The sequence below is a fragment of the Aythya ferina genome (genome assembly GCF_964211825.1).
Source record: "Aythya ferina genome assembly, chromosome: 1".
Taxonomy (NCBI): domain Eukaryota; kingdom Metazoa; phylum Chordata; class Aves; order Anseriformes; family Anatidae; genus Aythya; species Aythya ferina.
In genome coordinates this window covers 10,807,693-10,823,072 of record NC_140296.1, presented here as the reverse complement: position 1 = coordinate 10,823,072, position 15,380 = coordinate 10,807,693, and the positions used below count along the sequence as shown (strand labels likewise).

At 38.9% G+C, this 15,380-nt stretch overlaps 1 protein-coding gene across 1 annotated transcript in view; it reads right to left on the bottom strand.

Annotated features, from left to right (window-relative positions):
• The window catches only part of FAT3 (FAT atypical cadherin 3), a 408,669-nt gene that overhangs the window by 113,225 nt on the left and 280,064 nt on the right, over window positions 1-15,380 (bottom strand). The window contains exons 8-9 of the mRNA XM_084532289.1: window positions 15,264-15,332; window positions 5,894-6,033 (exon numbers count right to left, since the gene is read on the bottom strand). Coding sequence (XP_084388415.1) covers window positions 5,894-6,033; window positions 15,264-15,332 — 209 coding nt within the window. The remainder of the gene's footprint in view (window positions 1-5,893; window positions 6,034-15,263; window positions 15,333-15,380) is intronic.

Sequence of the window (15,380 nt, the reverse complement as noted above, 5' to 3'; positions counted from 1 at the left end):
AGTCTTATCCTACCGAAGGCACTCAAAGACTCACAGCGTATGTGTACTTTCATATTTCCTTCAGATTTATTTCCAAATGGAATATAAGACTAGAATGAACTGTGTTACATAAATATCATTTATTATTCCGTAGGTGCCCAAGTGTTGAGCTGTGACAATACCCATTCTGCAAAAGCCAAGACAGGCTATAACAGCATCTTCAGAAGGTGACAAATGGAAATGCTTGCTGTTTGTTTGCTGCTAAGTAGGGATTCCTCTTGCTGCGGACTATGCAAGGTCCTAAAACACTAAAACACTTTCCACAGATAAACATTAGCTGCGAGTCTTTTTTTTTTTTTTTTTTTTTCCAAGCTCATAAAGTAAACCTGCAGCAAAGCAGTCTCTGCCCAGTTCTCCTTGAAAGCTTGGATCTGTTCCAGTACATGGCGGGCTCCAGAAAGGCAGGCTTGCCGATTGCTACGTCCATTGTGCACGGCCTAATTTATAGTCCGAACCAGCGCCTCACTATAAAAGATCTGCTTCTCCCCGCTCACTTCCTATTTCCCACAGTTAAAGCAAGTTTCAAATAAAGGATTCACGGGCCTCCAAGCTTACAAATTAGGCAAAGTAACACTCAGACCATTTGCGAAGATCTTGTATTCAAAATGGTAAGTGAAAGGCCTAGAGAAATACAATCAAATCAAGGCAGAACAAAACCTAATGCAGGAAGTCTCTCCAAAGCCGTTTTTAATGTTGCCCATCACAAATACCTTTGGTTTAGGCACAAACGTATTTGAGTGAAGACTGGATACATGCCAGGAGCTGCTTTATAGACATTTGAAGCTGGAAGAATCTGCTTGGCTAATTGCTTGGTCTGGGCACAGTGTTGTAATACAACCTATTAAGCGCCTGAATTGCGTAAACTCAGGTTACGCTTTTGTACGGGTTTTTGAAAACCTATTTTGATTTAATATTGCTTTCAACAGTGTTACCACACAGCTTTATTTGCTACTTCCTGACAAGTTTTTCTCTCTCCAAGCCCCAACCTTAACATAAAAATGCAAACAGTTTCCCTGTGAACTTCAATGGCTTGTTATTTATACTTTACCGTGCTCCTTGTGTTGTATTAAAATAGGGGGGAAAAAATCTTTGTTTCCCAGGCAAGCCAGTGCTGAGATTGCTGGATGGGTCAGAAAAAAAGTAGGATTAGGATACCTCTAGCTTGGAAGAAGCATTCAACTGAGCAGAAGTAAAAAATTGAATGGAAACACCACATCTTCTTCGTCATCCTATAAGGATCCACTGTCTGCAAGGGCACTGCTCAAGGTGTCTGTCTTCGGAGGAGCGATTTATTCAGAAGCAGTCGACATCTTGGCATATTCCCACTCTGCTGGAGATGTGTGTGCAAAAATGCTGAATTTTGACTTTTCTGAGGGCTTAAACTTGTTTAACAGCTGCAGACTCACCAAAGGGCCAAATGTCACCGTAAAAATGCCCCTTGTGTTCTGATGTCTTATCTACTTAGTGGTCACAGTCCTCTAAGTAGCACTTTTCACAGTTTAGTTAAAAGAACCACCTTCACTCAGTGCGACTGATCAGCTCCTTGTTGTAAAAAAAACACAACACCTTATAAAAAAAATGTTTTCTGACAGGTGAGAGCAAGTTTGCTATCCTGAAACTTGCAGCTAAAGGTCAATCCACAGCAGCAGAACGAATAAAATTCCACAACCTTTTGCAAGGAGAGACAGGAGGGGCAATGAGTGGTAACTTCTCCCTCCTGCTCTTTCAGCCTCGTTGGTTCACGTTGAAGGCACTGCAAGTGACCATGTATTGATCTACAAACACTCAGGGGGAAGTATATGTTCCCCTCTGAGTGCCCACACTAGGTGAACTGCCTTCACCAGCAAATAGTGAGAAGGTTTGTAGTAACTGAAACTGAGGGATTTTTTGCCTGCTAGCTTGGAAGCATCAGGCTTCGTGCTTTAAAGCATCTTTTTTTGAGTGCTAGGATGATGAGAAACAAGGAGGAGGCAAGGAAATATATTAAAGAAGACTGCCTTTTTATGTATAATATTGTGACTCCAGGAGTTTGTTCTTCAAAAAATAATTGCCTGCTAGTACAAGATTCTCCATTAAAGTGAAAGATATCATCACTTAGATGATCGTTTCCCAGTGTGCTGTACTTTTGTGGGTATTTTAGCAGTATGCATTATTAAAAAAAAACACTATTCCTATGCTATGCTTGGAAGTAAAGGATGTGAGCTGTCCAGTGGAGAAAAAGAAAACCAACAGCAGAAATTTTGGTATAAACCTGAGGCATGACCAAGAGAATCTCTGATGCCACTTAGTCAAAGTAAGTCAATATTCTGGCAGGAATGGGTGTTTAGATACCATTACATACCATTACACTGGTTTCTTGCTGGAGGTTCCTCTCTCTGCTTGTGCAAGGACAAAAGGCCCCCTCCCACCCTGCTGGTGGCAAAGAGCAGGCTGCTCCAGAAAGATGTGGTCCCAGTTTTCGCCAGCATGTGGAAAACAGAAGCCCTGTCCCCCCATCCCCTCCTCAAGGCCAACAGCTCGCCTGGCAGCTGCAGGAATCATGTTTCGCAGGGATTTAGGGCCAATGTACATGTTCAGCCTTTCATAAATTACCACGTGGCCTTGAGCAATGATGAATTAAGCTAAGGGGAAAAAAAAAATACAAAAGCTCTCCGCGGCTTATTCCTGACTTAGCCTTCCTAGAAGTTAATCAACCTGACAGAAGCTTTGAACCCACACTCCAAATATATAAATCAAACTAGTCAACATTTCTTCATCCTCCCCCATCACCACCGTGCTCAGAGCATGGCAGCACGGTGAGAGGCAGCAGCTCAACAAGTCCTGCTGCTGTGCTTCTCACCTGGGAGCTTGCATTCCTTTCTGCTAATCGCTCCCAAACCGATTACACCTTTGGTTACAAAGGAAATTGGTGATTTTTTATTTTTTTTTAAATGTTCCTTATGTTCTCTTCACCTCTTTTCACAACAGCAAACTGTTAATACAACAGATGTAGCTTTTAAATCAAAATCGTTTCCTTCCTCTGATGGTAGAGCAGTGAACCATGTGTGCAGTAAGGCACGAAGGAAGCAAACAGTTTATCAGAATCCAAGGCATGCAGGAGCATTGCTGAAGAAACTTACGCAAGACCGTGCCAGGGATCATGTTACTGAAGCAAAAATCTTTGGCATTTTTACGCTGTATTTTGCCACCTCCAACTGCGTAACAGACAAAAGGCCAGAAAGAGATAAAGGGGAACAGGTGCGGTGGAATAAAAAGCAAGACTGTTCCATTTGGCACGCTGATGATCAGCTGCTTCACAATGAACCACTGCGCTTTTGGGGGGCTTTGTATTATTTGATTGCTGTACAAATGGATGAATTTATACATTTGCTTTCCTACCACTTCCTCTTCTACTGTATCTTTTTGCAGCTATAGTTAGAAATGCAGGTGGTGCTGTGCACATGAGACAAAATAATTCCAAGGTCATTTTACCGGAACTCAAACAAGGCCACTGACAGCCATGAGCAGATGCTTTTTTGACACTTTCTATGACACTTGCTATGACATTACTTATCAGTTTTTTGTATTTTTTTTCTAAAAGGAAATGAAGACGAATAAGGTCACCAAAGGCTCTGAAGTACAGTCAAAAATACAGTCTGAAAGTTTTGTAGCATGGAGGGATAATTAGGCAGGCCATCGTTCTGGCAGGTTAGAGATAATGATTGCTTTTGAAATCTCTGCTGTGAACAGTCAAAGAAACAAATTCTCAGATGTCGTTCAGGCCACAATTAAATCCCCAAACAGTAACCATGTAAAGAGAAGGAAGTGGAGGGAAGGAGGGCTTGTACCCATCACTGATTATCAAATGCTATGCTATTGCAATCTTAGATCACTATCTTACATTTTTAAAATAGGTCACATCACTGTTACAAAGAATGTTGAGGCTTCTTTTAGAATGCAACAGCTTTGCTGAAATATGTTTTTACCATATGTTTTAATTAAAAATGTAGGGTTTTCATCAAATAGCTTTTGAGGACTGTCGCAGGGGTCATTTTATTAAATCATAAGCAGCAAAAACAAGAAACACAATATCCAGGAAAATACAAATTATTTGCATCCAGCATGTTTGAAATTCCCCCTGCTTTTTAATACTTGTTTGGCTGAAATGTTTGCAAGAAATAACTGTTGGCCTAGGGATTCAACGCCCCACTTCTGAAATGTGGCCTGAGAATGTCGCCAAGACTGAAAAAACAAAACAAAACAAAACAAGAAATTACTTGAGGGCTGAAGAAACAGCCTTATGGAAAGAGAATGTAAAGAGGTCAGTCATTCTCCTGCGCTTGTCTGCCAGAAGACTGGGAGGTGAATTGACTACTCTGTGTAAGTGCCTTCCTGGGGAGAAAATACTGGTTTTTAAAGAGCTCTTTAATCGAGCAGAGAAAGGCATAACAGGGAATACAGGCCAGATATAATCAAGTTAAAAAATAAGGAATGTTTTTGGCCGAGAGGCAATTAATTACTTAAACTAACAGGGAAAATAGTAGATTTCCTGCCACTGAACTTACTCTCAACTGATGTTTTTTTATCAAGACTGGATTATCAGGAGAAGTTATCAGATAGGGATAATTAGATAGAGATTTTAGGGTTGGTTATAAACAAGAATTTGGATTCAGAAAGCACTCAGTGATTTAACGCTCTCTTAGGAACGTCAGTGTTGCAACTCAGTGCATACAGATCTATATCTGAACCTTTTGAGCACAAAGGCAAGGTAAGACAGAAGAATCTACCTGTGAGTGTATGTATCTATATAAATAAAAAATGTTCAGGCTTTCTTTCTGCATTATCATGTAACAAATAATGTCACAACCCTATTTTTTTTTTTATTTCCTTTATAAACCATATTTAAACTGGGATTCAAGACTGCACACAGGTGTCTTGTACAAGCAAGTATGTGTCTCTCCCTGTGTCAAATAATATTCAGGCTATAGCAGACTTTACACTTGGACACTAATTCTGATGTAAGATTTCAGGCTCTAACTAACCCATACCCCACAACTCCACCTATTATTGGGTTTTGGAGTCATCCCAGCACTGCCTGGACCGAGAAGTCCTTGTCCCAGTGTCATGTCCCTGTGTCATCATGTCCCGATTCCAGAGTGGTGCAAATTAGTCAAATGTCCAACCACCTTCCTCAAACTGGTTCCTACTGATCAGACACCCAAGCTGTGTGTCAGGATCTCCCCCAGGGATGTGGCAGAGCCAGCATTATCCTAGTCCTTCACATTTATCTGGCCTTTTTAATTGCTGAAAGGCACTGACCCTGATCAGAAAGACTGGTTTTAAAGGGTTGACTGGGGCTGTCCCCCAAAAGACAATGTAATCACAGACAGTGACATTAAAAGGAGAGATCCTTTAAACTTTAAGTGTCCCCTCTGACCAATTTTGTCTCTGAACAATTGATTTGGTGTCACACATTTGGGTCTTGGGAGGATGAGAGGTATAAATTCCTTTTAATACAATCAATAGCAATATTCCCCAACATCACAGAAGCACTGTTGTATTTTGGACCATTATGTGGTGATACAATTGTCAAAATCTATCATTGCTGCTGGTGATAGGGACTCCCTCAGCTGGAGGAAGGCAAATTACTTTTATGTGAGCACGAAGAGGACAAAAGGAGAAATACCACTTTGAAGCATTCACCAGTCCATTCTTTACAACCAGACGGAAAGCCTCTGAAAAATATCCCCTCCATTAGTTAACAGTGGTCTCAAAGGATGAGGTTTTAGTTGAATGGCAAAGTTATTAATTTTTATAGCATATACATTCCACTAACAAATGAAAAACTTGCCAGAAAATGAATGTGATATTCTACCTGTGTCGTGGCAATGTTTGTTCCATCGGTGACTTCCACAGTCATATTATATATTGACCTCTGCTCTGCATCCAAGGGTTTTGCAATGACAATAGTGCCCACTCCCTTCTCCGCGTCGAAAGAACTATCGTAATTCCCTCCTAATTGTTGCACAAAAATACAATTAAATTAGCCATCTCTGGAAAATTTCCATTGCAAATGTTCCTACAAGTGGGCATATCTGTTTACTGGCATCCATCTTAATGGCTTGCCTTAGCATACACAGTACATCTACTGATATGTCTTTGTTCGTAACTCATTTATATTTCAAAGCACAGTTTGTATATTGGAAAGCAGATATCATTAAAATGCACTGCAAGAAAAAAATCTAGCTGTATATTTAAGTGAACCATAACTGAGTCTATAAAAAGAATGCAATGGCTATAAGCCCGTAAGATGTTGCCCTTGCAGTTTGAGTAATGAACAAGCACAATAATCTTTTTGTATAAAAATCATTTTAAGATGGTTTTGTTCCACAAATTTTATTTTCAGGAATTTCTCACTGATGCTTGTCGGTGCGAAGACCATTGAGTCTAAAAATTACAATTATAATAAATTTTAAAAATGCAAATAGAGATTTGTTATGTTAATTTCAAGGACAATGAAAATTACTGGCAGCAAAGGTCACATTCTACTAGTCTTTTAGGAATTATTTAAATAGATCTGACAGGATACACATCATAAATTCCTTTCCATTAAAAAAACCCTCACAAAGCACTGTTCTGAAACTAATATCCCCTTATCCTGTCACACACTGAATGATGCAGCAGTGAAAAAACCCTCCTGAGTCTCAGGTAAAAGAAAAAAAAAAAGTAAAAGAAAAAAATCTATTAAAAAGTAGGAGAAAGCCATAAATAATTTGAGATTAAAGGGTTACAGGATTTCTCAGCCACAGCTATAGTTTATAAATTAGAACCACTCATTATGTTCAAAAGTAAAGCATACACTCCCTGCTGCTAAGCTGCTTCTTACTCACTCAACTCTAAAGTGAAATTTATTATGAGTTGAGTCTGTAATTTTTGGAGGCTGGGGACAGGGAGAGGTGGAACACAACACTGCTGACAAACGAACTCTTAAGGTATATTCATCACACAGCAATGCAATGCCACTAGTTTCAGACTCTGACAATCCAGTTCTGCAAAGTGGTAAAATGCTTTCAAGTCCCACTGGCAATAAAACTTGTGTAAGAGCTGCTGTCTTGGCATTAGATCCACAGGTAGAAAGACATCTCCATTCCACTGACTTAGTTCTTATGCAAAATAAATATGTATATATATATTGTACCTGCTGTATTATCATAAAATGTCTCTCATTTTAGGGCTGGAGACAGAGAAGAGGAGGGGACAGTTTTCCTTGCTCTGCCTTCAAGTCCTGTATCTGCATGGTTTGCTGATCAATAACTGGACTTATTCTCAGAAATAGTCATGCATTTAGTGAGAGGAGAAAGGCTTTGGGATTCCAAGAGTTTTCAGATTTAGAGGAATAACTGCAGGTGAGCAGAATGAAATTGCAGCCCCTAAATACCTTAACATGGAGAAACCTTCACTTCTCTCTCCCTTTTGCTCAAGTTACTTCAAAGAAAGAGTAAGCTAGAAGAAGCACTGCTTTGTCCGTATCTGCCTTGGAGGCCATTCAGGGAAGGCGAGAAGAATAGGGGGGAAGGAATAAGAGAACAGGTGATCTATGCAAAAGAAAGACAGAACCAGTGAACTTCTGCCCTTTGAAAAAAATCCAAATATGATCATTTCAGACTTGACATCAGGCTTCCCTATGCTGAATATATGTGTATACATATTTATAGCTCTGAGCCTAACAGATGCTGTTGTGGTTCTCCAGGAAAATACTGACACTGGATCTGCTGTGATTTATGGAGCATAGAAACATTGCTTATTCCCTAACCTCCTTCTGCAAGCCCAAGTTGCATATTTTTTCTTGACTGTTATATATATATATATGTTTAAAATTATTTGACACTAGGAAAGAAAAGTAATTGTCCTTGACATTTAAGCAATACTGAAGTATTTGGACATTGATCATACGTTCAGTTTATTATTGTTATTATTATTATTATTATTATTATTATTATTATTATTAAAGTTAGTCTGGCAGAAAAAAGATGTCATCTCCCAATTAATGTTTTAAATTGATTTACTTGAGAAAAACTGTACCATGAAAAGTAATGCTGAAAAAGCATCCTTTGAAGAAGAGAGTTTGAGATTCTTGCGAGGAAATCTCTGCTGAAATGAAGCTAGCCTTGGGACAGTAGGCACTTTACAAAGAGAATGTTTCATACTGATAACCATGAAAACAAAATGAAAGCCTATACTTCAAGATGCATAATAACCATCTTAATAAGCACTCAAAAATTATATGCTATCAACTGGCATACATGTCCAAAGAAACCCTGCCTTTAAAAGTTCCAAGAAGGAAAATGGAAGGATTAACAATAAATGTTTCAAATGCCCTTCTTCTATTGGCTTATTGCAAGGTGTGGAAGGCACTGTATGTGTATTGCAAATACCCCAACTTCTTAAAAACACTTTCACAAAATGTAGTATACTCTTCCCATAAAATATGAACTGAATAAATCATGAAATCACGTGATTTTTTTTTTTATATGGTATAGACATCTTTCAAAATAGTCTAGAGATAAACAAATAAATCTTGGGCACCAGCCACCCCACTCTAGCCTATACTTGTAACTAACCAGGCAATGCACTTTATTCCATATTGATTCATCTTCTATTAAACAATGCAGAAACTGCATCAAAACTGAGTCAGGGATGGGTCAAAGAACAACCCATTGTGAGATCTGTGGTTATTATATCTTCTGGAGTGAAATACTGATTTATATTTTATTCAGCGTGGTACACTTTAATAGACCACAGTCAGCTGTTGGCAATGAAGAACTTGCCAAATGGTTGAACTTCTGGGAATAACTTCTCTTCTGGCCTGGTATATTGTGTCCTGCTGCTCATCTAAAGTACTAGGGATGGTCTGGAAATACTTTGTACTGCTCCTCAGCCTTGACATACCCTCAAAACAGAACCTCATATGATGAATTATTTTGAAGTTACACTGAAGTATAATTATTGAATTAGGCATAAATGCTAAACTATAAGTCTTAATAGATGTGTAAAGTATGTGTAAGGCCTGTTTGAAGACCCCAGAGAAGCACTCAACAGAATTATATTTGAAAGACGGGTGCTGAAAGTGCATAGACAGAGAGGAGTCATATTAAAAAAACAACAGGATTTTTCTATTAAAAACTAGTCCAGCTGAACTATTCTGGGAATTGCATGGGAAGCAACTTTCTTCCAAAATGTGCTCACATCGAGGACAGAGGGCTGAGGCTGTAAGAGGTGACAGCTGAGGAGGTGTCAGCGTTACACATTTCTGGAGTACTGAGTATTCTGAGGCCAGTTTTCAAAAGCATGCTGCTGTGTAACTCCAAATCCTTTTGATGCAAGTGTATTTGCATTGCTGTAAACTTCAGCAGTATCAGTTTTACCAGTGTTACTATTGACCATTTAACAATTTCTTTGATCACAATCTTAGGATGAAAGCAGGCTAAGGATGATGAAATTTTGTTCATCTGTTCAGTTTTATTAATGTGAATTTATATTACTTATTCCATTTTCTAGCACATGGCACATGCTTTCCTTTTTATTATCTAGTAAAACCTGCTTTCAAATACAAGATATGTAGAAACTGTCTTTGCTAATGTGCTTGCAATTGCATTAGGAAAGAAATATTTCAACTGAAGATCAAACACTGTGAGTTCCTTGGGCACTTTAGGAAAATCAGTGATAAAAAAGGCAAGTTAACTGAATGGGCAAAGTGGCTACTCGTTGTCCTAAGACATTTTAACACTGAATGACTTAAGAGAAATTGGCTGTTGTTGCCAATACACTGCAGGCTAAGATGTAATATTGATACATCTTCAATACAGATTAAAGAATTCCCTTAAAATACCCTGATAAACTGAAACCCTTAAGGTGGGAAAAATCCACATCTAGTTGCAATGTCATCTTTAGGTGAGACTGCATATTGTGTTTGGATGTTATAAATTAATCCAGAAAGTGTTTTGTTTCTCTAATTGACTATTAAGACTCCCAGAGACAGCTAGCATGGATATTTATGTCTATACTTCGGACATCTAAAGTGAAATGAGATGATTTCTACCCTTACTTTCTCGAGATTGATCTTTATGCTCTTGCATAAACTGTGGAAGCAGTAAATTTCCATAACTAGGAGATTTTTATGTTATCTGAAAGCATGTTGTCATTTATATAGGATTTTCCAGTATAACTGTAGCCAATTCCAGATGTTATCAAACTCAGGACAGCTGCAGAAGAAGCCCCTGGTACAAAGGAGCTTATTTGTTGGTCCTTGCTACAGCTTCATGACTTCTTTCCAGCACAGCCCTTATTTTCAATTTGGGAGATGCTATGTAGCACATGTAAGAAGGAGGTATCAGGGAATTGAACCTGAACACCTCTGATTCAACAGCCTACCAGTTGTGTTCTTGGTTTAGATTTTTTTGATTACATTTTTTTGACTGAATCTGGAGTGTCACCTTGTTTCTTAGCTCATTTCTGGGCTTCATAATCACTATCAGCATATTTTTCTTCTGAAAAAAAAAAGTCCTACATGCTAGAAAAAAAAATAATTTTCCTTTTATAAAAAGAGATGGCTAAGAAAAAAAAAAAAAAGGTATTGAATCTTACATGACTAACAGGAGGGGTCTTCTGACGTCAAGCTTACCACACATTTTGTGCAATTTGGTCAAGGAAAGATTCCTGAACTGTTTAAAAGGGATTTCTAATGGGATTTCTAGACATCAACTAGAAAATTCGTGTAAGGAAAGATACAGTGCAACTACCACTATACCCTTTTTGAATTCAAGAAAAAAAAAATAATTTTCATGCATATTCTGCTTGCATTTTGATTATTGTATTTGCTGCAAGCAATGAAGGTTATTTTGTAGTTCTGGTCCTAGATGGAGCTTATTTTTGGTAGGAGGCTGAGCCTCTTTATGTTCCTATCAGCTGCTGATACGCTGTTTTAGACAGGATTATCCTGCTGTGAGAAATCATTTCCTCCTCTGAGAAGAAAACATGTCAGCAAACCTGGAGGAGTTGTAGGCAAATGAGTCCCATCTGAGGGCCTTTCTTCCTTTTTTCCAGTGCAATGATCAAGAAGAGTGGGATTGAATATACACCTGAGAAATGTCTGATGACTGTGGAGATTCTGAATTGCTGGGTCTTAGATGCCAAGATGAATTACTCTGAATTCTGGAGGAGGACATCCCCAAACCAAGACCCTTCCTTCACTGGCAGATAGCAAAGAACATACAAGCTAAGCTACATGTTCAAATGTAAAAAAGCCAGGATGTATCACAATCTTCACACAAGACTCATTTGGCTTAACATGACGGAAGAGCGGAGAAGAGAAATACAGGAGACGACCTAATTTAGAGAGTAATACTCTGGGACAACTTTTCTCAGAGCAGAAAGGATTCTTACTTGTCTTGCCCCAAAGTAAACTAGCAACACTGAGGACACTGATGATAAAGTGGGTCTATTGCTACAACTCTCACATTGCTCAGAGAAGAGACTCAGAGGAGAATACAGAAAGCAAATTCACCCTGACTCTCATGGACAAGTCTGAAGTGCCTCTAGGATTTCCAGGGAAAGAACCAATAGCCAAATTTCAAATATTTCTGTTTCCAAAAATAGGAAATAAACTTAACGATCACCTTATGAAATACTCATTTGACTACAGACTTTTGTTAATTACAACATAATACATATTAGTAACATAACATGCAAAGATTTATTGTCTTATGTACTACATCACTCTAAGAAGAAGAAAATACTGCAGAGTTTAAGTTTTCAGAAAGATAAAACTATTGCAAGGAGATTCAAAGCTCTGGGTTTGCTGCTAAGAAGCCAAAGGTAAGGGCAAAAAAGCAGAAAATAAATTAGAAGGTATATTAGCTAGTTCTCAGAGAATATAATTGAAAGGAGGCTAGGGAGGTACATGTTTTTGATGTTAAGGAAAATTTGCAGAACTGTGAATTATATGGACTATTAATTAAAATTAATAGATCTTAAAATTATTGCCATTTAAGCACCCTTGATAAAAAACTCCAGATGTACTTTAAAATTTTGTCTGTTTTATTAAGGCATGGGCTGGGAAAGATAGAGGGAGGCCTATTTGGAGAATCAGAGAGATGTTGTGCAACATGCTACTTAAGCAAAAACTAGCACCATGCAGCTTAGCTCCAGTGGTCAAAGTAATCATCACACCATTTCCACCACTAACAAAGGAAGAAAGAAAAAGAGGGTTCAATTTACCTGGGAGAAATAAAGATGTCATGATTTATCTTGGAACTTCTTTTAAAATTAGACTTTTTTTTTTTTTTTTGGAAATGACTGAATAAATTTAACATAACTGAAACAACCTGCATTCATGTCTTTTGCATTGTGTGATCTGCATGAACTGAGAATGGTATTGAATGCATTCTGAAAACAGAAAACAGCAGTGACATCTCAACCATTCCCAATTAAACAACAAAATAACCAACCAATCCTGTTTGTCTCTAGTCTCCCTGTCTGCAAGGCACCATTCCCTATCTTAGAGGTGATTAGCTGAAGAACAAGCAGTATTTTAAGGTGCATACAATGTATGTGTAAATTAGATGCTGAAGTTAGGCAAACAGCAGCCTAGAAAGCCTAATCTTCAGCCACCCTTCCCCCCTTCTTTAGCTTGGAGAAAGTGCATGTTAAGCATTAAAAAAGAGGTCCTCTGGAATTCCAATGCCCATTTAGTTTGAAAAGGTCATAAACATAAAGGTCAAGCTGCAAACTCTGTATTAAACCATGCCTCTACATAAGCCTTCAGGGCTTTTGTTGACATTACTGTGAACTGTGCACAGAGGTCCAAAATCACAAAATACCAGATGGAGTGGGATCAGGTCTAGGTTTTACAACAGCATAGCAACCCTCTCTTGCATCAGCAGTCCAGTACAGCTTTCCATTTCCTAGAACTAACTTCTACTAACAACCTATATCTTTCACTGGGCTTTTCAGCAGGCACCATTGTTAGAATTGTAGAATCACAGAATGGTTTGGGTTGGAAAAGAACTTAAAGCCTATTCCATTCCAACCCCCTGCCATGGGCAGGGACACTTCCCACCAGCCCAGGTTGCCCAAAGCCCCATCCAGCCTGGCCTTGAACACCTCCAGGGATGGGGCATCCACAGCTTCTCTGGGCAGCCTGGGACAGGGCATCACCACCCTCTGAGTGAAGAATTCCCAGTGTTCCTCCAAAAGGAAAGTATTGATATCTCTTTTTCTACATGATGATATTGCAGAACAAGAAGAATAAGTGTTCTTGATACTGACACTGACTAAAGGCAGCAAAGATAATCTAAACATGAAACAGTATCTATAACCCTCTCAGGGTGGACTTTGTGTTTGCAGCCTGTATGCAGAGCGTCTGAACAACAAAGTCATCTGCATGCCTGGGATTGCTGGCTGTTCATATTGCGGAAACGGGGGCTGTTGCTAGCGCTGTTGTTAATAACAGCAGTAATATTTAATGGCAACATTCATATGGCAACAGTACCAAACTGGATGGTCAGGGTCATCGATTTCTCATTAAGTCTAGGGAGCTCTGTCTCCGTGACCCTCTGCATCGTGCAGCATCAGGAGCTATAGCCTATAAGGAAACCATTAGCATTGTTTGAATAGCCAAAATCTTCTAATCCATTTGAAGTATTTTAGCCATAAAGGTCACAGTAAGTGACAAATTAAAGGCTTAAATTTCATTATGTTCTTCCCATCACCTCTGTTTGTGAGGCAAATGTGAAATATTATTATAAAGTGTTGCTAGATTGCAAATGAGTCTAACAATGTAAAAGAAGGCAGCTGAAGAATGGGGGCTTCTCTCAGTGCTTAACACAGGCAGCATTTTAATGAGTTGGTGAATTCACCAAGGAAAAGACTAAAAGGCTGTGAAGGGCAGAGGAGTCCAGCAAAAGGTTCAAATGGGAAAAAAGTGTCAATAATATCAATAAAGACGGATTTCTCCTGGGACGAAAGTTAGGGTCAGTGAGGAAGAAAAAGGGAATGTAAACATAAGCTAATAAATTGCATGCAGCATACTGAAACAGCCAAGGGAATGGGAGGGAAACAGTAGGAAACATATGCTGTCCTTCCCCAGAGGCTAGCAGGAACCCCGGAACATGATAATAGCTTTGGGTTTAATTTTAATGCTGTTGGCACCAGAAACCTTGCTACAAATTCAAAGAGGAAATGCAGCTGCTTCTGCCTTTCATCTGCACAAATTGGCAATAAAAGGTGGATGAAAATGACTCTGACAGACCCTTTCTCTTGTGGTCCTTGCCCTTCCTGTGGGCTAAACCCATCCACAAATAGCTATGCTGAAATGGAAGCCGGGCTCAATCCCTGTAAATAAAGACTGCTGATGCACCCTTTCCACTAAGTCTGTGGCAAAGGCCTTTGTTTCTCTAATCTTTCATATAGTATTTGCTTTATAACCCTTCATTTAAATAACACTGCTTTGTGCAGACAGTGTTTGACATCCCAGGATACACAAACATTACCTACAAGTATCTGCAAATATTAAATACCGCTGTAACTTTGCAGGGTCATTGTGCTGCTGGGGGAAGTCTCGATTTGGAGATCTTTTATTTTAAATGACATAACCGAATTAGCAGCAGAAGCAAGGAAACAATGCTTAGGAACATTGATTCCTGTTTCTCCACTGCAACCAAGTGAGACCCTCTAGTCCCTGTCTTTCTGGCAACTACATCCTTAAGTGCATTTCACTGGGATTTTAATACTTCTATGGCATTCCCTCTGCTTTGCTAAGTATACTTCTCTCTCCCTATTTTTGTAAGCAATTTTATGTGAGGCAATTTTGTGGTTGAAATCTCACATCAAAACACATTTCTCTTTTTCAGCTTGCATTCAAGACAAACTTTTGGTGGCTCCATTTGTAACCCATATGTTGATGCATCCCATTCTGTTTCACAGTTAAATGGATGGCACTGGACTGTGAAAAGTTTGAATTAATTATTTGTGATAAACTGTGGAAAATCCGTGAATAAAATGATAATAATTGGACACAAATACGGTAAAAGCTGTCATAGAAAGAAACGCAGCACATCCATGTGTCGCATTGCATCCTGTCACAGGCACTTATGAAAGATGTAATATAAATTGTATCAAAGAACTTGCAAAAATAAAAGGCAGCCTGGATAGTTGTATTTTAGCAAATGTGTTTGCACTAAGGGTACCTTCTGTTGAACAGTTCTGCCCACAAGCTGTCTGTAGAATATAGAACATCTCTCGAGCATGCTTGCCACCTTGAAGCAGGGCAGTCGGAAGCAGAAAAAAAAGAACAGAATGCAGAA